The sequence below is a fragment of the Crocodylus siamensis genome, chromosome 10, assembly GCF_052110815.1.
Source record: "Crocodylus siamensis isolate JL-2025a chromosome 10, ASM5211081v1, whole genome shotgun sequence".
NCBI lineage: Eukaryota > Metazoa > Chordata > Crocodylia > Crocodylidae > Crocodylus > Crocodylus siamensis.
This window is the reverse complement of record NC_143404.1, coordinates 41,399,816-41,422,102: the sequence shown is the minus strand read 5'-3', so window position 1 is coordinate 41,422,102 and position 22,287 is coordinate 41,399,816. Positions and strand designations below refer to the sequence as shown.

Sequence of the window (22,287 nt, the reverse complement as noted above, 5' to 3'; positions counted from 1 at the left end):
CTCTAGCTTGTTTGTTTTGCAGTTGGCTAAGAATATTGGTAATTCTGGTTTTAATAACATCGTGGAAGCCAATCTTCCCAGCTCTTCACTGAAGCCAGCGACACACAGTGATATGTAAGTTCCTTCTCAGGAGTCCCAAGCCAGCCCTCACCTGCTTCATAAATTAAGTATGGGGCCTTGTAGAGATTTACCCACTCCCCTGCACTCTGACCTCCCATTTGAATGTACTCTATGTCCTATTTCTAAGGACAGATGCCCAGGGTCCTCCAGCAATGGACAGTTGTACAAGAGTAGAATGTATGAAACCAGGCATGCTCAACAATTTGGGCTGTTTGGGATCTCATGCTATGCTATCACAAGTAACTGTGTTCTCTCCTAGGGCACAGGCTTAGATACGGCTTCTTGGGCAGCAGGCTGTTGCCCTGAGTGTTTGCACAGAGCTCCAGCTCCGCTTAGGGTTCACAAGCATGTCTGTAATATATAATACAGAGAACAGCACCACAGTCTAAAAGCTCCTGCTCTTAGCTCCTGCTCGGCCAAAAGGGCCTCAATTTCTTTAAGGGGATGGGAGGGACCAAAAGCAGTCAATAGGATTTCACAAGGGGGGTGCTCAAAGCGTAGTGAAGGTTAGAGGAAGAATCCTTGTACCAGAAGTGGAAAACTAGAGGGAGAGCCAAAGCCAAAGGAATCACCAAAGCAGAAGTATCATGCTGCAAAAGCAGGACAAGGGGCACTCAGCACTGGAAAAAACTCATCACTACAGAGAAAGTGCTGGGGTGAAGTGGGTGAGAACTTGCAGAAGGTAGAATGAGTGAATTGCTTGGCCTGAGATAGTAAAGGTGAGCTGAAGAGCAAGAGAGAATAGGTATATCACAAAGAAGAATTGTCAGGGGAGAAGCTCCTATAGTGGTGGCAGGATGGATATGAGTTTTTCAAAACTTCTTTGGGGATTAGGTAACCAGTCCCCATTAATTGTAGTGATATATTTCCATTTATGTCAATGGGAGCAACTAGAATATTGAACACACTTGAAAACATCATTGATGAGAAGCGCTCACATACAGTTGTAGAGATGTGAGTGCAAGATCTTCAGATATCATCTGGAGGAGAGAAGGAATTCCACAATAATGATATTTCAGATCATATCCCAGGCCCAGGTTCCTGTGCCCTGTATTGCCAAATGGCTGTATTGCTGAGTGGCACACAGGATGCTGTTAAATTGGAATGGCAGAACTTGACAATTTTAGCAGCACGGGTTTGAATCAGGCCGTAAATCAGGAACTGGCTCAAACAGGTATGAAGGCAGAAATCCCTACAAAGGGAATGGAAACAGGAGGAAAAAAATAATACAAAGTCCAGTTTGGAAAATGCAAGGCAATATTTCAGTGAACATTAAGATCAAATAAATTCTCCCTTCTGCTCTATGAATACTGCATTCATCTCTAGGCATTTCTCTGTCAGTAAGACATAAATAGCCAGGAAGAAGTCCTTGCAGAGCATTAACAATAATCAGGGTGCAAGAGATGCTATTTGTAAGGAAGGGTAGAAACCATGTCATGCTCACTCTAAGGCAGGAGATTGTTAGTTTAATCTATGAGGCATAACTGAGACTAAGGGTGATGAAGTCTGGAGAGGGTAAATGCCCACTGACTCTCAGTAAACCCTGCCTCCCATAGGATATGCAAGAAGATGCTCAGGGAACTGGACAGGAGTCCTATGATTTGGGATATTTGAAACTAGATGAGACAAAATGCTGGAAAATAAATAGGTGTCTCCATCATTACCTTCTATTATTAAAGAACTGCTGAAGTTATCCCTGGGGAAAACCCCTGGAACAGCTATTTGATGGGAGGTTGCAGGGGAGGGTGTGGTGGCATTCTCTGTTCTCCCATCCCTACCCCATTCCTATTGCACCTTAGATTTGATTCCAGTTCTGGTGCTATACAGTGAAATTAATAAGGCTCTGGAAGGCTGCATTAACAATCAGGACAATGTCAGTGTAGCCCAGGATAGTGCTACTTTATCAAAGTGATCAAAAACTGTGTCAAGCCCAAAATATTATGAAATGGTCTTAAAAAAATCTTTTGATTACACAAATAGGGAGGTTTTATTCATTTTTTTTGCCTTCAGGTTGATGTCACCTTTGAGCTATGTTTTCCAGCTGTTCTGTACAGCTATGAGGGCTACAAATTGATATATTTTTTAATGAAAGCTAAAGTTCTTCTGTAATTACCTGGCTCAAGGAGCTGGGGCTTTAAGAAAGCTACCTAGATATTAGTAGAGTTAGCAGATTTGCTAGAGCAGGATTGAGGTGAAAGCAGGGGAACAAGAGGAACAGATAAGGATGAGAACACTGCCCCTCAGGTGGTTAACTGGGCACCTCGGCTTCAGGCCTGTGTCTGCTTTGACCAGACCTGCAGCAGGAATACTCATGATGGAGGGGCCTTCTGTGAGAATTCTTATTTGTTCCCTAATACTGATTCCCTCCAGGGCCCTTCGGAAGGATTACATCATTTCCAAATATGCTGAGAGGAAATATGCTAAGAGGAGCAGCGGGAGCTCAACTGTCCTGCATCGGGGGTTGCAGAAAGCCATCAGGTCAAAGGACATATTCACGCTTCTCCAGGCCTATGCTGAAAAGATGGATTTAAATGAACCTGTTCTGGAGCCTATAGAGGTGAGTCTGGCCCTGCTGTGGTTGCAACAGAAGACCCAGATTCAATGGAAAATGCATAGTTCAGGTAGTGGCAGTGCAGTATGTGTGCAGATGGGAACATGGCCCACAAGGCACTGAAGTAGGTGAGACAAGCATGGGGTTAGTGGTATTCTCAATAAGGAGGATGTACAAGCATAGGGGGAGGAGCCTCACCCTCCTGATAGGGACTTTGTTCTCAGGGTCCAGGCCACAGCTGTAAGGGCCTAGTTTTTCTTACCAATGGGTCGGGTCAGTTCTTTTCCCTTGGTCCTTTTATTCCTGTGCCTAACTTGGCATTCTATGGGACGTATAGGGGCAAGACCTCCACCTAACCTGGCAGGAAGTCCAGTCTCTTGGGGGATATGTGATTTCTTTATTACCTGTTTTGTTTCTTTCCCTGCCTTATGCTCTGACTGCTATTTTTTTCCAACCACAATAGATTGGGGAGAGCAGTCCATGGTGTACATATTAGAAATGCCTTAAAGACCACCCTGTGTGTCAAGGCAAGTTGCTCCACACACAGGGCCAGCTTGTTTCACCTATTAGGAGCATAAATGGACTTAGTCACCTAAGTGTGATTTTATTCCACCCTTCTCGAGTCCCCAAAAATCCATTTGTGCTATCTCATAGATCAGAAAAAGGCTGGGAGACTTCTTGTTCTCAAAAGGGCTTTATTGCAACTAACACAGAGACACAAACATGGCTGACAACATCCTGTTGATGCCATCATGTCAGCCCTGAGGAAGGGAGTTAACTCTTACTACTACATTCCCCTTTCTCAGGAGAAACTTAAAGGATTTCCAAAAAAACTGCAAAATCATGTTGAGAGGAGAGATTACAAGCACAACACTCTCGTGTGAGTCTTTACCACTCACTTCCCTGCAAAAAGGGAATAATCAAAACAGAAACATCAATGTCTTTTCATTTAAAGTGGATAAATTAAAAAATCTAGTCTATTTGGTAGAACTAGTAGGGTGGAAGTGCTTGACTTTAGGAAGGCTAACTTCAGTGAGCTTAGGAATTTAGTCAATGACGCACTGCAGGATAAGCGTATTGTTGAGATGGGAGTCCAGGAAGGCTGGTCGTTCCTAAGGGAAGCAATCCTTCGGTGCAAAGGGAGACAATCCCCAAATGAGGAAAAAGGGGGAAAGGAGCCAAAAAACTTCCTTGGCTAAACAGGGAAATCCAGGGGAGCCTAAGGGCAAAAAAGAAGGCATACAAGTGGTGGAAGGGGGTGGGGGGCTACTGAGGAAGAGTCTACCTACTTGGCCTGCACTTGCAGAGAGGCAGTTAGAAAGGCCAAAGCAACTACAGAGCTGAGGCTGGCAATGCAAATTAAAGACAACATAAAGTGTGGTTCAGGGCAGCATAGGACCCCTACTGAACAAGAAGGAGAAATTAGTAACAGACAGGGGGGGCAAGGCTGAGCTATTCAATGAGTTTTTTGCCTCGGTGTTCTTGAACAGGGTTCGAGATAAGTCTCCTAATAGGTTCTTAGATGGGCATCAGAGGGACACCAGCCCACCAACTGTCTACACTGACTTGGTGCAGAGTTACTTGGATGGACTGGATATGTTTAAGTCAGCGAGCCCAGATGAGCTGCATCTGAGAGTACTGAAGGAATTGGCTGGTGTCATAGCAGAACCACTGGCACGGCTGTTTGAGTGCTTGTGGTGCTCGGGTCAGGTCCCGGAGGACTGGAAAAGGGCCAATGTAGTTCCTATTTTTAAAAAGGGTAGGAAGGAGGATTCAAATAATTATATGCCAGTTAGTCTCACCTCCATGCTTGGAAAAGTCTTTGAAAAAATTATGAAGGATCATATCTGTCGGAGTCCAGAAGGAAAAATAATGCAGCAGGGCAACCAGCATGGATTCGTAGCAGGTAGATCATGCCTGGCCAATCTGGTTTTATTTTATGACAGGGTCACAAAATGCTTAGATGCAGGAGTACAGGTGGATGTTGTTTTCTTGGATTTTAGCAAGACCTCTCATCCCATTCTCATAAATAAATTAAGAGGCTGTGACAGATGTTTACACAGTCCAGTGGGTGGTAAATTGGCTTAGCAGTCACACAAGAGAGTGGTAGTAGACGGGTCGGTATCAACCTGGAAGGATGTTGGTATTGGGGTCCCGCAGGGTTTGGTCCTTGGACCTGTACTCTTCAATAGCTTAGTCAGTGACTTGGATGTGGGTGTGAAGTGTACTCTGTCCAAGTTTGCGGATGATACTAAATTGTGGGGTGCAGTGCACACTCTGAAGGGTAGGGAGTGATTGCAGGCAGACCTGGACAGGTTAGAAAAGTGGGCAGTACACAATAGGATGCAGTACAACAAGGACAAGTGCAGAGAGCTGCACCTAGGGTGCAAAAATATCCAGCACACCTACTGGCTAGGAAGCGACCCACTCAGCAGCACAGAAATGGAAAAGGATCTCGGAGTCATAGTGGACTCCAAGATGAACACGAGTCATCAGTGTGACGAAATCATCAGCAAAGCTAACCGCACTTTATCACGCCTCAGCAGATGTATGACAAATAGAACCAAGGAGGTAATACTTCTCCTCTATGGGCATTGGTCAGATTGCATTTGGAGTGCTGCATCCAGTTTTGGGCGCTATACTTGAAGGATGTTGATAGACTCGAAAGGGTCTGGAGGAGGGCCACTCGTATGGTTAGCGGCTTACAAGACAAGCCTTATGAGGAGAGACTGAGGGACCTGGACCTCTTCAGCCTCTGCAAGAGAAGGCTGAGAGGTGATCTTGTGGCCGCCTACAAATTCATCAGGGGGATGCAGCAAGGGATCAGAGATGAGCTGTTCACCAGGGCACATCTTGGGGTAACAAGGAACAATGGTCACAAACTGACAGAGAGCCAATTTAGGCTAGATATGAGGAAAAATTTCTTCATGGTAAGGGTGGCCAAAATTTGGAATGGGCTTCCAAGGCTCAGGTAGTTCTCTGCTCTACTTTGGGGGTCTTTAAGAGAAGGCTGGATAGGCATCTACCTGGGGTCATCTGACCCCAGCACTCTTTTCTGCCTAGGCAGAGGGTCAGACTCGATCTGTTGAGGTCCCTTCCAACCCTAGCTTCTATGAATCTATGAAACTGACGCACATCTTGACCTAGTGTAGTAGACAGGTGGAATATGATGGAGATGCTCTCGATTCCTATGGAGAAGACCTCTAGGAGTAACCACCCAATATGAATATGGGGTATCTGCCCTAGCCTGGACAGTGCCTTGTACTCCTGCATCTGGAATCCAAACTTTCTGCTGTAGAGAAAGAGCAGATACATTTCTTGAGGAATGCCGGCCAGCTCACTGTGACAGGAATGGTGGGAAGGCAAATGGTGGGAAGGCAAAGCTAAGGAGATTCAACTTCTTACTAATATCCATGATATGTATGGTTTCTTTAGTGCTTACTGGAACTGAAAAAATGCAAAAAGGGGTGAAAGAGAAGCATGAAAATAGTTGGAGGCAGTGGAATTAAATAGCAGTGGCTGAGGCTGGCCGGCCAGCGGGGGTTTGGGGAAAAAAAGTTTGGGGTCTCAGTGGAAAGAGGCTGAGGCTGGCTGGCCAGCCAGCTCTCTGTGATAAGTGGCAGCACAGTGGGGGTGGGGAATAACGCACTGTTGGGGGGAGGACGGGGGTGGGGGTGACCCAACTCTGGGCAAGAGCAGGGGAAAAAAAGTTTGGGGTCTGGCTGGAATGCAGCTGAGGCTGGCTGGCCGACCCACTGTGATAAGTGGCAGCACAATGGGGTTGGGGTCTAGTGGCACTGTTGGGGGGAACATAGGCACAGGGGTGCCCCCAACTCCGGGCAGGAGCAGGGAAAAAAAGTTTGGGGCCTGGGTGGAATGCAGCTGAGGCTGGCTGGCTGGCCCACTGGCCGGCTGACTATGATAAGCAGCAGCACAGCGGGGATGGGGGATAGTGGCACTGTTGGGGAGAACATGGGGGCGAGGGTGCCCCCAACTCCACACAGGAGCAGGGAAAAAAATGTTTGGGGTCCGGGTGGAAAGAGGCTGAGGCTGGTTGGCTGGCCAGCTCTCTGTGATAAGCAGCAACACTGTTGGGGGAAGCACCGGGGCGGGGGTGCTCCCAACTTCAGGCAGGAGTAGGGAAAAAATAGTCTGGGGTCTGGGTAGAATGCAGCTGAGGCTGTCCGCCTCTGATAAGTGGCAGCAGCACAGCAGGGAAAAGAACAGCCAGAAGTGTGGTGCATATGAAAAGGCAGAACATGTTTTTTTGGAAATCTCATTTTTCATTAATCTAATAAGTAATAAAATAATCCGTAAAAATTTGCAAGATTAGCACCTGGTTGAATCAGCGCAGGAGAAATTAGATGAACTTCCATGGATTTACAAGTGAACCCAAGCAGCACCTGATGGTGCAATAGTTGCAAAGCAGGAAAAAATCACATTTTTGGACATAAGTCAGATCCACATTATAAATTTAAAATAATAAAAATAACCCTCATGGAAGAAATTCAGGAGCTAAAAATAATACATGTCAGAGGTGTTTTAAATTACACAACCCCCGCCACCCACCCCTGATACACAAATGCAATTTAGCTAGCTTAATGGCGATTTTTGTCATGTGGACACAGGAAAAGGGTAACATGGAAACAGGAAAGGTGTAACATGGACAAGCGCCCTCAGGAACCAACCCCCTTGAGACCTAAAGATTGGAAGAGACCTAATCAAGGAAAGGGAAGCCATCAATGCCCATTGGAAGAAGCATTTTCAAGACCGTCTCAATTAAGACTCTGTTGTTGATGAGAATGTTATGAACTCCATCCAGTCAGAGATAATCTCGGAATCACTCCAACCCTTGTTGAAGTAAGGAAAGGCATCGGGGCAGATGAAGAATGACAAGGCATTTGGAATGGATGGAATCCCCATGGAAATCTTCAACCAGGGGGCAGAGGAGCTCACGTCATCACAGCTTCATGCCCTCATCTTAAGGATTTGGAATGATGAGGAAATCCCAGATGACTTTAGGGCTGCCATGATTATGACAATCTTCAAGAAAGGAGAAAAGTCTGACTGTGGAAACTACAGAGGGATAGCCTTTTGTCCACCACAGGGAAGATCATTCTGAGAATCCTTCTGAACAGACTCCTTCCACTTGCTGAAGAGCTCCTCCTAGAATCTCAGTGTGGGTTTAGGGCATCAACAGGCACAACTAATATGATTTTGCCAACTCACTAGCTTTAGGAGAAATTCTGGGAACAACATAAGCCTCTCTACATGGCCTTCTTTGACCTCATGAAAGCTTTCAACTCTGTCAGCCAAGAAGTGTTGTGAAGGATCCTTCTGAAGTACAGATGGCCACCAAAATTTGTCACCATTTTTTGTCTGTTCCATGATGGCATGTGAGTGGTGGTTCTCAGTAATGGATCTATTGCAGATCCTTTTGAGGTTAAAATGGGAGTTAAGCAAGGCTGCATCATTGCTCCAACATTCTTCTCAATATTCCTTGTTGCAATGCTACATCTAACCACCAACAAGCTTCTAGCGAGAGTGGAGCTAAACTACTAAATGAATGGTAAGCTATTTAACCTCAGCCAACTCTGAGCCAAAACCAAGACCACCCTAACCTCAATCATGAGCTCCAGTATGCTGATGATACTGTAGTGTATGCTGACTCAGAAGCAGACCTTAAGGCAATTGTCAACGTCTTTACTGAGGCATACAAGAAAATGGGAACAACATGTGACGGGCTGGCTGGCAGTGGCCTGGCCCAGGGGTTTTGAAAGGGCAAAAGATGATTGGAGGACTTGAGATTCTCTCTCCGCACAAATCAGGCCCCAGAGACTCACCGCCCCCCATGTCCTGATTGGCCCCTTAGGTCACCTGGAAGGGGATAAAAGGGGCAGCGTGGGCTGACTCAGGGGAGAGACCAGTGAGGGACAACAAGGAAGGGGCTTCACAGAGCTGAGCCAGTGGGGCAGAAGCAGTGACCCAGAAGAGCCTGAAAGAGCAGGACCTACAGGCAGCAGTGGGACCCTCAGCAGCGCGGCACGTGGCCGGCAGGAGAGATTCCCCACTGGGCTCCAGTTTCCCCAAGGAGAGGCTGCAGCCAGCAGGAGAGGCTCCCCAGCTCCAGGAAGGATCTGAGCAGCGTCCTGAGGGGTTCCCAGCTCTGCTTCCAGCTCTTCCAATCACAGGTCAGACAGCTCGACGTGAGGCTGGGCTCTGGCCCGGGAAGGTCAAGACCCCTAGTAGGCTGGAGTAGTGCTACTGGTGGTGGTTGTGTGGCAGCATTCTTGTCTACCAAGTGAGAGATCTGGGTTCAAGTCCCAGCTGAAGTGATATGGAGTGGGTGAGATAACAAGAAGCAAATGTTTTTGCAGTGGAAAGAGGCCATTTTGTTTTCTCCCCCTCCAGGTACCAAGGCCCTATGTTTCCTTGTCATTTGACATTTTGCATTTTGTGCCTTTTTATATTTCACCAACCCATATTGTTTGTTCTGCTGTTTGATTTTTATATTTTGTTAACCCTGTTTTTTCAGTGATTGTAAGTGTCTAACCTTTGTTGAATCCTGCCCCCTTGGGGCATTGTAGTGTCCACTATACCCTCTGATTCATGCCTGTTATGTTCCCAGTATTAAAAGGTATATGGTTATGTCCCCATTGGTGGTATGGCTCTGCTCTATAGGGGAGGAGAGTCCCTACACCTCCCACAGCGCTTGTGCACCTGCTTTGATCCCTTCAATTGGAGAGGGGGTACCTCTTGGAGTACCGCCTGGGTTACAAACACTTAATATTCAGAAGACTAAGGTCCTCCACTAACAAGTTCCTAATGAATACTCCCCACCTATGGTAATCCAGATCTATGGTGAGACTCCGGAGAAAGTTGAGTGTTTTCCATACCTGGGAAGCCATCGCTTACAGAAGGCTAAGATGTACCCTCATGAGGAGGGCAGAGAAAGCACTTCAGGGACATCCTCAAGGCCATCTTAAAGAAATGCAACATTGATGTAAACTCATGGGAGACTAAAATCAAAATGAGAAGGCTACAAGGGATGGAAGTCAGGAATTGCTACCAAAGAGGAGTACACAGCAATAACCCGCACCTGCAGGGAGCTGATCAGGGCAGCCAAAACAGAAAAAGAATACAACTGGCAACCAAAATCAAGGACAACAAAAAGTCCTTCTTTAGATATGTAGGGAGTAGGAAACAAAATAAGGAAAGCATAGGGCCCCTGACGACTAAAAAAGGACAGCTGATACCCAACACTCAGGACAAAAGCGAACTCCTGAATGAATACTTCATGTCAGTCTCTCATAGATTTCATAGACATTAGGGCTGGAAGGGACCTCGAAGATCATCAAATCCAGTCCCTTGCCCCAGGGGCAGGAGTTTCATAGTTTCTAGGGTCGGAAGGGACCTGAGCAGATCATCTAGTCCGACCCCCTGCCATGGCAGGAAAGAATGCTGGGGTCAAATGACCCCAGCAAGATGTTCATCTAACCTCCTCTTAAACACCCCCAGGATAGTTGGTTCCAGACCCTAGCCGCCCTGACCGTGAAGTAGTGCCTCCTGATATCTAACCTAAACCTACCCTCTGCCAGCTTGTGACCGTTATTCCTGGTCACTCCCGGCAGTGCTCAGGGGAACAGTGACTCCCCCAATGCCTGCTAATCCCCCCTGACTAGTTTATAACAGGCCACAAGATCCCCGCTCAGCCTTCTCTTTTGGAGGCTGAACAAGTTCAGGTCCCGTAGCCTCTCCTCATAGGGCCTGCCCTGTTGTCCCCTGATCATACGAGTGGCCCTCCTCTGGACCCTCTCCATGCTGTCGACATCCCTCTTTAAGTGTGGCGCCCAGAACTGGACGCAGTACTCCAGCTGCAGCCTGACCAGTGCCGCATAGAGGGGGAGGATCACCTCTTTGGACCTGCTCGAGATGCATCTGTGGATGCATGACAAGTTGCAGTTGGCCTTCCTAACTGCCTCCCCACACTGCCGGCCCATGTTCATCCTGGAGTCAATGATGACCCCAAGATCCTTTTCCACCTCCATGCTGAAAAGAGGGGAGTTCCCTAACCTGTAGGTATGGTGCTGGTTGTTCCTCCCAAGGTGCATCACCTTGCACTTGTCTGTGTTGAAACCCATCCTATTCTCATCCGCCCACCCTTGTAACCTGTCTAGGTCTGATTGTAGCCTGTTGCATCCTTCCAGTGTGCCCACGTCCCCCCACATCTTAGTGTCATCAGCAAATTTGAACAGGGTGCTTTTTACACTCTTGTCCAAATCACTGATAAAGATGTTGAACAGTGTGGGCCCGAGGACCAAGCCCTGTGGAACCCCACTGCCCACATCCCTCCAGGTTGAGAAGGACCCATCCACTACCAAGGTCAAGGGACCTCAGCAACATAAGCATCCAAGTAGTTCTTGAATGAGTCCAGAGTAGGTACCTGCACCACATCTGGAGGGAATCTATTTCAGGTCCTGGGGGCTTGGACAGTAAAGAGATGTTTTCTTATGTCCAGCCTAAAACGGTCTTGGAGGAGTTTATGACCATTGGTCCTTGTTTTACCTTGGGGTGCTCTGGTAAACAGATGTTCTCCCAGATCCTGATGAACACCCTTTGTGTACTTATAGGCAGCCATCAGGTTCCCACTGAGCCTGTGCTTTTCCAGACTGAAGACTCCCACGGCTCTCAGCCTCTCTTCATAAGGCCTTTTCTCTTGCCCTCTGATCATGTGAGTGGCTCTCCTCTGGACTCTCTCAAGCTTTTTGACATCCTTCTTGAATTGCAGAGCCCAGAATTGGATGCAGTACTCCAGCTGCAGCCTCACCAAAGCCGAGTACAGTGGGAGGATGACATCCTGAGATTTACTTGAGAACCATCTATAGATGCAAGCCAGGACTTTGTTTGCTTTACCAGCTGTGACATCGTGTTGGTGGCACATGTTCATCTTGTGGTCAATCATGACCCCAAGTCTCTTTCAGCAGTGGCTCTAGCAAGCGTAGCACTGCCAACCCTATAAGTATGCTGCAGGGTTTTTTTCCCCCCCAAGGTGGAATACCTTGCATTTATCGGCATTGAACCTCATCAGGCTTATGTCTGCCCATTTACTAAGCTTATCCAAGTCAGCCTGGATCACTAGCTTGTCCTCAGGTGTGGACGCATGCCCCCAAGTTTAGTGTCATCAGTGAACTTAGCCAGTGCGCTTCTGACACCAATGTCCACATCGTTGATAAAGATGTTAAAGAGAATCGGTCCAAGGACAGAGCTTTGGGGGACACCACTGGTCACAGAGTGCCATGATGACTCACTGCCTTTGACCACTACTCTCTGGGTCTGACCTCAGAGCCAATTTCTCAGCCATCAGACTGTAGTGTAGCTGAGGCCACAGCTGGCCAATTTTTCCATGAGGAGGTTATGGGACAACAGATCAAAGGCTTTTTTTAAAGTCCAGGTATATTCCACCAGTCCAAGGGTGTTAGTCTGCTTGATAGGATGCAGCATGATCATAGTGGGGGCGACCACCATCCCATAGTGGTGTAGATCTTGTGGGGGAGCACTTACAAAGACTAAATGTCTACAAGTCACCAGATGAACTACACCCAAGAGTGCTAAAAGAACTGGCTGATGTCATTGCACAACCTATAGCCAAATTATTTGAAGATCTGTGGTACTCTGGAGAGGTCCAGGAAGACTGGAAGAAGCCCAATGGTATGCCTATCTTTAAGAAAGGGAGAAAGGAGGACCCTGGGAGTTACAGGCCAATCAGTTTTACCTCAATCCCAGGTAAAATCCTGGAAAACATTATCAAAGAGTCCATTACAAACAGGCTAGCAGAAGGTAGTGTTCTGGAGGATAGCCAACATGACTTTATTATGAACAGTTCATGCCAAACCAACCTCAACTCCTTCTACGATCAGGTAACTTGCTGCCTGGATAGGGGAAATGAGGTTGATGTCTTACACTTGGATTTCAAAAAGGCCTTTGACCTGGTCTCCCATGATGTCCTCATGGTTAAATTGGAAAAATGCTGTTTCTTTATGGTCCGGTGGCTAGGAAACTGGCTCTGTGGTAGGACCCTGAGAGTACTGATAGATGGGACTGAGTCATCATGGCAGGAGGTGACCAGTGGTGTCTCTCAGGGCTCAGTACTGAGACCAGTACTTTTCAACATGTTCATTGATGATTTAGATTCAGGTATTAAATGTGAGCTGGCAAAATTCACTGACAACACCAAATTATGTGGGGTGTGGTCACGCTCCAGGACAGCATGGCATTACAGGCCGACCTGGACAGGTTCACGAGGTGGGCTGACCTCATCCTGATGTTATTTAATACAGAGAAATGCAAAGTGCTCCATCTGGGGAGAATTAATCCACAACACACTTACAGGCTCGGCAGTGCTACATTAGCCAGTAGGGCTGTGCGAAACAGCACCATTTCATTTTGACTTCGGTTTGCTCTTTGGAAGGGGGACAGTGTTTCGTTTTGTCATTTTGTTTTGAAGCACTGTTCCATTTCATTTTGACGTTTTGCCCATAGGCTATAATAGGAACCATGAAAATGCCTATAACTTTGTCATTTCTTGCCTGATTTGCATAAAAATTGCAGGGATGGTAGCCCCTTTTGAGGGCATGAAGCCTGGTAAGCTTCAAGGAGATAGGTGTAGGGGTTTCTGGGAATTTGGGAAATTGCACCTCAAACTGTTCAAAGCAAAACTCTTATCAGTTGTCGGGCTGCAGGGCTGTGCCAGACTCCTCCTGGGGGGTGCAGGTCCCCAAATCTGCGTGCAGGATGACAGCAGACTGCCACTGCAGCTGGGGCCAGTGCCAGCACCAGTCTCCCTGACACTCAGCACAGGCTGTGCCCAGCGCCGGTCCCAGCCGGCAGTGGCAACCTGGTGTCATCCCCAGGAAGAGCTGGGGGAGTGATCAGAGAGCTGGGGGAAAGATGAGGGAGTTGGGAGATCCAACCGGGAACTGGGGAACATTACCCCAGCTCCCGGTTCAATTTCCCAGCTCTCTGATCACTTCCCCCAGCTCTCTGAACATTTCCCCAGCTGTTCCAGGGGGGCTTGGGCCCCCAGATCTACGCACTAGGTTTCAGTAGACTGCTGCTGCAGTTTCAATGGCAGCCTGCTGAAACCCTGCGTGAAGATCAGGGCCCTGCTCCCCCTGGGAAGAGCTGGGGAAATGATCAGGGAGCTGGAGGAAGTGATCAGGCAGCTGGGGACTCAAATAGGGAGTTAGATTTCAATATGAGAGAGCAGTCCTTCCCCCCTTTACCCCCTCCGCCTCCTTAGTTTCTGTTTAGCTGCAGCAAACCTGGCTTCAGAAATTGAAACATTTCAAAACTTTCCAAATGTTTTGAGTGTCCTCATTTCCTTTCAAAGCTGTTTCAAAGCCTTTTGTTTCATTTTCATTTTGCTGTTTCAAACTTGAAACGCGTCAAAACAGTTTTTTGAAATGAAACAGTCATTGAAATTTTGCACAGCCCTACTAGCCAGCACCACAACTAAATAAGACCTTGGTGTCGTTGATAGACAACAAAATGAACATGAGCCACCAATGTGATGCCATAGTTCTGGGTGCCGCACTTTAGGAAGGAAGTGGAGAACCTCATTGGAGTCCAAAGTGGAGCCACGTGCATGATTAGAGGCCTAGAGACTAGGCCATATGAAGAAAGGCTGAAAGACATGGGACTGTTCAAACTGGAGAAGAGAAGACTCAGAGGGGACTTGGTGGCAGCCTACAAATATATCAGGGGAGTACATCAGGGCTTGGGGAAGCAACTATTCACCAAGGTCCCCAAGGGGAGGACTAGAAATAATGGGACTAGACATAAGAAAACACTTCTTTACAAGTACTGAAGGTTTGGAACAGGTTCCCCCATGAGGTGGTACAGTCACCCACCCTGGCAATCTTCAAAAAGTGTTTTGACGCTCATCTTGCTAAGGTCATCTGACCCCAGCGGTCTTTCCTGCCCAAATGCAGGGGGGCTGGACCCAATGATCTGTAAGGTCCCTTCCAGCCCCTAAAAACCTATGAAACTATTGCCCAGGGCTGAGTGCAAATGTAAGAGTCTGCTGCAGGGATCTCAGTACTTTGAAACCTCACAACTACAGGAGATGGAAAAGCAGGAGTGGCAGAAACAGCATGTTACGGAACAAATCAAGAATCCAGTGCCACCCACCCAACATGGAAGCATATGTTCAAGCTGCAGTAGTCTATTGATCCTGGATAAGCCTCATCAGCCATCTTTGAACACACAGATAATACAATCCTGGAAGAAATCATCCTCAACTGCAAGTGGTTGCCAAAGAGAAAATATACTCTTCAACACCATTATAACTCTTGGTTGTGATGTTCTGTAACTGTGCCATCTTCAAGTAAGGGGAGTAATAGTCGATAACAGCAAGGTAAACAGAACCTTTCAAGGTTGCTAAGTCAGCTCCCAGCATCTGCCATAGATAATCTGGTAATTCAGTCATAAAACATGGCTCTACAAGGACTAGTCAGTATTCAGCACAAATCTGACAACAACCCATGTGTGGCATTGGCCCCCTTTCCCACTTGGTTGTTGCTGTGGGTGCTGAAGGGATCGCTGTCTTTGTTCATTATTCAAATCAATTCTATTTATTTTTATTTTTAGTTGTAGTTTCTTGACTGTGCATTGCATCCGTATTAGGTGATGCCTGATAGGGCTTGGAATTGCTTGGAATTGCAGCAACAATTCCCTTTGTTGCTGCTTAAATAACACTGATTGAGTTCTGTGACAGTCTTCTGGAGTGTTAAATTGAGGTCCAGTGGTAGCCTTTGTGAGAGCTCTTTATTGTGAAGACCGACAACGAAGCAGTCCCTAATTAGTTCTTCCTTGAGCTCCCCATATTGGCAAGATTCAGGAAGTGTATGCAAAGATGTGATAAAGCTGTTCGCAGGTTCTGAAGGCTTCTGTTTATGGAGACTGAATCTAGCTTATTCATAAATCATATTTATTTTGCCCAAAAATATTCAGTTAATGTTTCTACCACATCATCATATTGCTTTTTCTCTGCCATCAGCCTGATCCTCCATTAAGTAGAGCACTTACTTGGTAAGGTTCAGAGTTTTTGTCCAAACCTAGTGTTACCATATTTCCAGTTCCAAAAGAGGACAGCTGTCCAGGGAGTGGTGGAGGGGGAGGGAGAGAAGGGGAAGGGGTGATTGTGTGGGAGGGGGAGTGTTTCTAACTGTTACAGTAAAGAACAAGTGTTACTGCCGCAGAAATTTAATGAGAAACAAAAGCAGTAAGTAAATGCTGAAGCTGCACTCAGATGACAGACTGTGCTCCTGCTTTATGCAATATCTGCATTGTCACTACAGTAAGCACCAGGTTTTCCTTTTCTGTTTAAAAATTGAAAATTGTCTTATAAAAAACCTGAATTCACTGATTAAAAAAAACCTGAACCCACATTTTTCCATGATTAAATTTAAACCCCACTATCTATATAGATATTGTTGTCAATTTAACACAATGTTTTATTGATTTATTTACAATTTTAAAGTAATTTGGAAGTCTACCAGTGCCTCAATCATTATAATGAAATAAATTTGAAATACCAATTTTTTTAACTTTTTTTAAAAACAGAAAATCAGAGCTCCCCACCCCCTTTACCCAATAAGATGTGGGTTCAGCTGGGGCTGTAGTGCCCCCCCTCCCCCCGCTGCTTTGTAGCACTGAGCAGCTCTGAGTGATATACCACTGCCCTGCCCCTGTGTTGCCCCTCAGTCCCAATTCAAATTCCCCACTCCCCTTAGGGCTCTGTTGGTGCCCCTCCCCCCAGCTGTCCCTGTCCCATCCCGGCTGGAGCAAATGCGGCAGCTGCATCAACAGCTCTGGCTTCTGCGGGTGATGGTGGATTCAACCACTGTATGGCCTGGGGGATGGGAGAGGAGAGACCTGTGCACCCTCCACCCTGGGCAGCGTGCCCCAGCCAGGGCATGCGCACACGCTCAGACACACCGCACCCCCACCTTCCTTGCATCCAGGTGTTTGGCTGGGGCAGCTCCCATACCCTGCCTGGCTCTCTGCGCCTGCATGCATGTGCAGAGAATGATGGTGATTCCCACCTGCCCCTGCCCCCATTTGCTGAAGTGGTATTGTATTTTCCGTGTTTTTCTGTGATAAACTGAAAACTCAGATCTTGACTGAGTACTCGGCTCCCTATCACGTGTGTGCACATGCTAGGTATTCGGGGGAACTGTAGTTCTACCTAGCAGCGGCTATCTTGAAAACAAACCAGGATGGAAATCCTGGACATTTTGCCGGCATTTAAAAAACCTGCCCAGGCACAGCACAGGAGGCCAAAAAAAAGGACATGTCCGGGAAAACCCCGACATATGGCAACCCTGTACTGACACTTCTCTGAAGCAGTTAAAACATCTGATGCAGCTAGGCCACATTCCACAGGACTGGTAATCAAACTGTTTTGGTGGTGTAACTTTAACTGCTTGCACTGTCTTTGTAGCCAGTCTCTGCCCTGAGCGGGACTCAGCTGCTGCTAGAACTTGGTCTGTCAGCTGGAAAACATCCAATTGGTGACTGACTTTTGTGTTCCTCTTGGTGGCAGGATTCAGCCACTGCTGACACCATGTGCTATCTCATAGCTCAGGAAAAGGCAGGGAGACTTCTTGCTCTCAACAGGGCTTTATTGCAACTAACGCACACACCCAAAGATGGATGAAAACTTCCTACTGATGTCATCATGTCAGCAAGGGAGTTAACCCTTACTGCTACACATTAATGGATCTACTTGTGTGATAACCAAATCCTTAAGGCCAAATCACAAAAAACAGTGAGGAAGAAGAGGACCTTAACAGGGTTTTCTGCCTCTGTCACTTTGGGGGAAAGAACAACTAAACTAAAGCCTGCTATATTAGAGTAAGCAACCAGGGGAAAGCCAAGATAAGAGGCTACAGAACTGCAAGTGCCTACCTGGGAGCTAGATACATTGAAATAAGAAAATAAGGGCAGAGCTCCAGATAGGTAGTAACAGCAGTACTGCAGAAGCAGGAGGCCTATTTGGCTAACAGGAAATCCCTGTACATGATGGAGGAGCCATGTGACCAGGAGGATGGATATAAGTTTGGCTCCTGAGCTGGAGCAAGCAGTCAAACCCTGATATGTGCAACTAGATGAGTTTTTGGGGGAGAGGAGGAGACTGCAAGAGGCAGATCCAAAGGCACCCAACATACTCTGGGCTGGAAGGGCAGTGGGATAGATACCCAGCATGGGGTTTGAATTTAGTTGGAAACAGTTTGCTTGTGTCTTGGTTTATATTTACAACTGGAAGACCAGGTTGTAGCTACGGGAGAATTTTGGAGGGCATGCAGCAGGGTGCCTTAGGTGTTCTATGTTTTGAGCCCTGCACTGGGCAGGATGCAGTGGGGCTGATGCCAGAGAGCCAAAGCCTGAAACAGTGAATCAGGGATGAGGGCCTCAGCAAGATGAAAAAGGGACCAAGGCCATAAAGGCTGAAGCTTGGAAAAAGAAGTTAGAGCCCAAGGGATAGAACAGACAAATAGGGCTAGGAAGGCCCACAAAAGTGGTGACTGAGTGACAGCTGTGAGGCATGGGTGTGGCTATGGGGGTGACTGGAGGACACAAATGCTGCCCTTATGGCATGTGTAATACCCAAAAGCACAGGTAGAGCCTGTGGGGACATGAGTGGTGCCTGAGAAGTGCCAGCAGTAGCTGACTAAGGATCCAATTAAGTAAGTTAAGTTATGGTAAGGAAAGAATTGGTAAGGTCACTCCAAGAGTCTGGGGCCACCTGCCACCATGATGGAACATTTTCATCAAGGCATGGCATACCAGAGTGCAGCGGTACGTGGAGGAGCTGGAGTTGGGCAGGGTTAGTGCAGTCACTAGGAGGTGCTGCAGCTTCCCCAGGGCCCTTTCTGTGACACGACCCACCCACCTTTTGCATTAATTGTCCTTCATGAACTCAAGCAGGGTGAAATAGAATCACACTTAGGTGCCTATGTTTGCCCTCCTCCACCTGGGTATGCAGCATTGCACACAGGGGACATGTGAGGGAAGGTTTACTGGTTTTGTGCAAAGGGAAGCAGGAAGGCTGACCTTTTTTTCTTAGGCAGAGTTAGGGCTGTGTTACCTTTTCTAGACTAATGGGGGAAAATGTCATTGGTGAGAGCTGTGGGTCTGGTCTGTTGGATGCTCTTAGTTCTTGTTGCTTTCTTAGCTTTCCGTTAGGTGTGTTTTCTTCAGAGCAAATTAAGTGCCTCACAATGCAGTGTTTCTGTATGTGAATTCTCTGGTGTCTGTAGACCTGAATAGGATCTTTTTATGCTATAACAGAGGAAAGGTCCTGATCAGAGTAGAGCATAGGCTCAGAACCTCTCTGGGCCTTTCCTGAAGAAAAATCTATGCATCAGAGATGCTGTTACTTTCCCTGAGGCCCTGCTCTTCACGTAGGGTGTCCTGTGGCGCAGAACACTTTGAGAGAGATCCTGATCTTACAGACAAGTGAGCCTTACTTCTGTACTAGGAAAATGCATTAAAGCAGCTGAGCTATAACAGGTTGGCAACCCCTGGCATGCATGCAAAGCATGGCATGTGAAGCCACTTTGCTTGGTGTGCTACAGCTGGCCTGCACTCTGGGCAGCTGCTGCCAACCATGGAGCCTGGGCTGCTTGCAGCAGGTAGCCAGGAGGCTGCAAGCCCTGTTGCAAGCAGCCTGGGCTCTGTAGCAGGCAGCAGGGGCTTGCCCAGGCTGGCTGTGGCAGGCAGCCAGGAGGCTGCAACCAGTGTAATGGGGTTCAGAGGCCTGGCCCAGCTCTGTGGCCAGTGGTGGCTGCACAAGTGCCTTGGGGCACATGGTCAGGAAGGAGCTGAAGCTGCATTGCCCCAAACACCTTCCCCATCATGCACCCTGAGGCACGGACCTTGGGCTGCTCACAGCAGGTGGCAGGAAAGCTGCAATCAGCTGCAGTAAGGTTTGTAGAGCCCTGAACCTGCTTATTACTGGTGATAGGTGCATACTGCCTCTGGGAGGATGGCAGGGGAGGGGCTGTGGCTACACTGCCACAACAAGGATTTGGACCCCTTGCAGCTGCCTCTGGCACACCCACATCTTATAAATTGAGGTTGGGCTGTTTTTGGCAATTTAGCCAAAAAAGTTGCTGGCCACTGAGCTATAAACTGTCTTCATGAACGTGATTTAACCAGCACGCTTCTAGGGAAGAAACTTGTGCTTTATTAGTCTCTTAGAATTCTTTAAACCGTTACTAAGAAATCAGTTGATTTAAGTAAAGTATATTTTAAATAATAAGACTCTGTTTCTGATTAGGGCTACTGTTTATCACTATAATGCAAATGTGTAATATGTTTTCCAGGGCTTTTGACAGATCTTTTACACGAGGCTGTAAAGGGAGCTCAGTAGGCATTGCCTTTCAGCTGTGGACTGAACCATTTTTCCCAGCCAATACCCACTCTTTCCCACCTGTATTCTTCACACCCAGCAACTGTTACAAATTGCCTAATCTGGGATTTCCTTATATTCCTCTGAAGCAGCTAATACATGTCTCCTGTCAGAGGACAGGAGGCTAGAGTCTTATGCCTGAGCCAGAATTCATGTCCTAAAGTCTGGGAGGGGTAAAGTTGCCTGGAGCTGCTGAGACCCTGACCTATCCCATCAGTTGCTGTTTTTTTCCTGGTTACAGGAGCCCGGGGAAACTCTTCTCCACCTGGCAGTATTACAGTCTGACCGAACCTCCTTGCACATTGTTGATTTTCTAGTGCAGAACAGGTAAGCCAACTTTAGGTTCCACAGCATGCATGGCTTTGCCTGTTCAGTCCAGGACACGAGACATCTTTACTTCAATACATTGCAGCAAAATTAGTGCTGGTGGAAGGTACTGGATTGACAACCTTGGAACCAGGTTCCTCTGCATATCCCTAGAAGAAAAACCACAGACAAGTTGTTCCTCAGCACCAGAGCAAGCTTTCCTTAATTCCTTGCAAACATATCTCTGTCTTGACCTGGAGCAGCCACCTTTTGTTAGAGAGAAGTTCAGGGTCCATGACCATTCCTTGGCCTCTCTGCTAAAGGAACCAGTGAGTACCAGTGGTGATGGAGATTTTGTGATAGGGATACTTGTCCCACTGAAGTTCAGTCTATGTTCACCATCTCCCACCTACGCCCTTGAGAACAGTTCTCAAAGGGGAAATGCTGCACTGGCTGCACCTCACACTCCACAGTCCACGGCTGACTGACCTAAGCGATTCTAGCTCTAAAAAGGGGTTCTCAATGACCAGCTTCATTTTGTCTAAAGTAAGTCTGTATCTTTCTGAGCAGGAAGATGTACAGTTGACATTCTTCCATAGCCAAGCCCAGTGACCCCAAGCAATTGTGGCCACTGTTAAAGCCTGTCTTCTTAAGGGATCCACTGTCACAGTATAAGGGCACTGTCTAAGTATTTATGGATCTATCTCATCACCCTCAAGCTCAGCTATTATCATCTCCATTTTATACAAGTAGAAACTAAGTCACAGGAAAATTAGTAGAGCAGGAAATTGAATCCACCTGGGCCTCAATCTAGCACTTTAGCAATGAAACTACCTTTCCTAAATGCTTCTTCTAAAACCTTATTTTTTCCTTTACCTGCTGTACTTTCTCATTACATTAGTAACCTTCATTTTTTTCTGAGCTCATATGGCAGTAAAACTTGAAAGTTGATAAAACTTTATAAACACTCAAAATGAACTTCTGTGCTGGCATCACTTGTTAAACAAAGACTGGCCATGTTGTTATTACTAACATGGTATCAAACTGTCTTTAGACAGACAATACTACAGCCCATCTATGACCTCTTTTGCAAGCTTAGACACAAAATTAAGGCACAGTTACAATTCCCTTAATGGTTATCCTTTTTATATGCCAAATTAAGAGAGTTACACTTTCTAGTGATCCTGCATTCCTTCTTAGCAGGTGGGGTATCACTATTGTACTACCCAAATTAGAAAAACAAGGTAAGAGACAGGTCTGTAGTTCAGCCTTTATTGTTTACTCCTCAAAGCACAAGAATAAACACTAGTCTTAGTGCTTGTCTAGCTGCAGGGACTCAGAATGGGGTAGGAAGGTTGACATGTAGACTGGCAACAAGTCATCTTATATTTGCTGAGGTCTTCAAAATCCTCTCTCTGCCCTCCCATCTAACCCAATATTCATATATGGCTTATTTTAATAATTTTTTTGATTGGTTTTATTCAATTTTTTTGTTTCACTGAGATAATGAGAATGGTACTCAATCATTTTTTTAACAAACTTGAAAGATGCCAATTAACTGAGATCTACGGCCTTGTAAAAATTACAGTTTTGGAAGGGAGGATTCCTTATTTCTTTCTCTCATGACCTGCAAATGCTACTTGCCACATCCTGCTGGGATTTTGGTTGTGGCTGTGTTGGTCTAAGGACATAGGCAGACAAGGTTCTTTGGGTAGATGTGATATCTTTGAGTGTGTGTAGATGAAATGGGGGCCCTAAATTGAATCGATGGGTTTTTAAAAACACCGCTTCAATTTAGGGCGAATTAAACCCCCATGTTGTGCACACACCCAGC

The 22,287-nt window shown here is 46.8% G+C and overlaps 1 protein-coding gene across 1 annotated transcript in view; it reads left to right on the top strand.

Annotated features, from left to right (window-relative positions):
* Positions 1-22,287, top strand: part of LOC149856499 (arf-GAP with SH3 domain, ANK repeat and PH domain-containing protein 1-like) — a 92,695-nt gene that overhangs the window by 45,091 nt on the left and 25,317 nt on the right. The window contains exons 16-18 of the mRNA XM_090064565.1: positions 23-114; positions 2,491-2,677; positions 20,389-20,474. Coding sequence (XP_089920691.1) covers positions 23-114; positions 2,491-2,677; positions 20,389-20,474 — 365 coding nt within the window. The remainder of the gene's footprint in view (positions 1-22; positions 115-2,490; positions 2,678-20,388; positions 20,475-22,287) is intronic.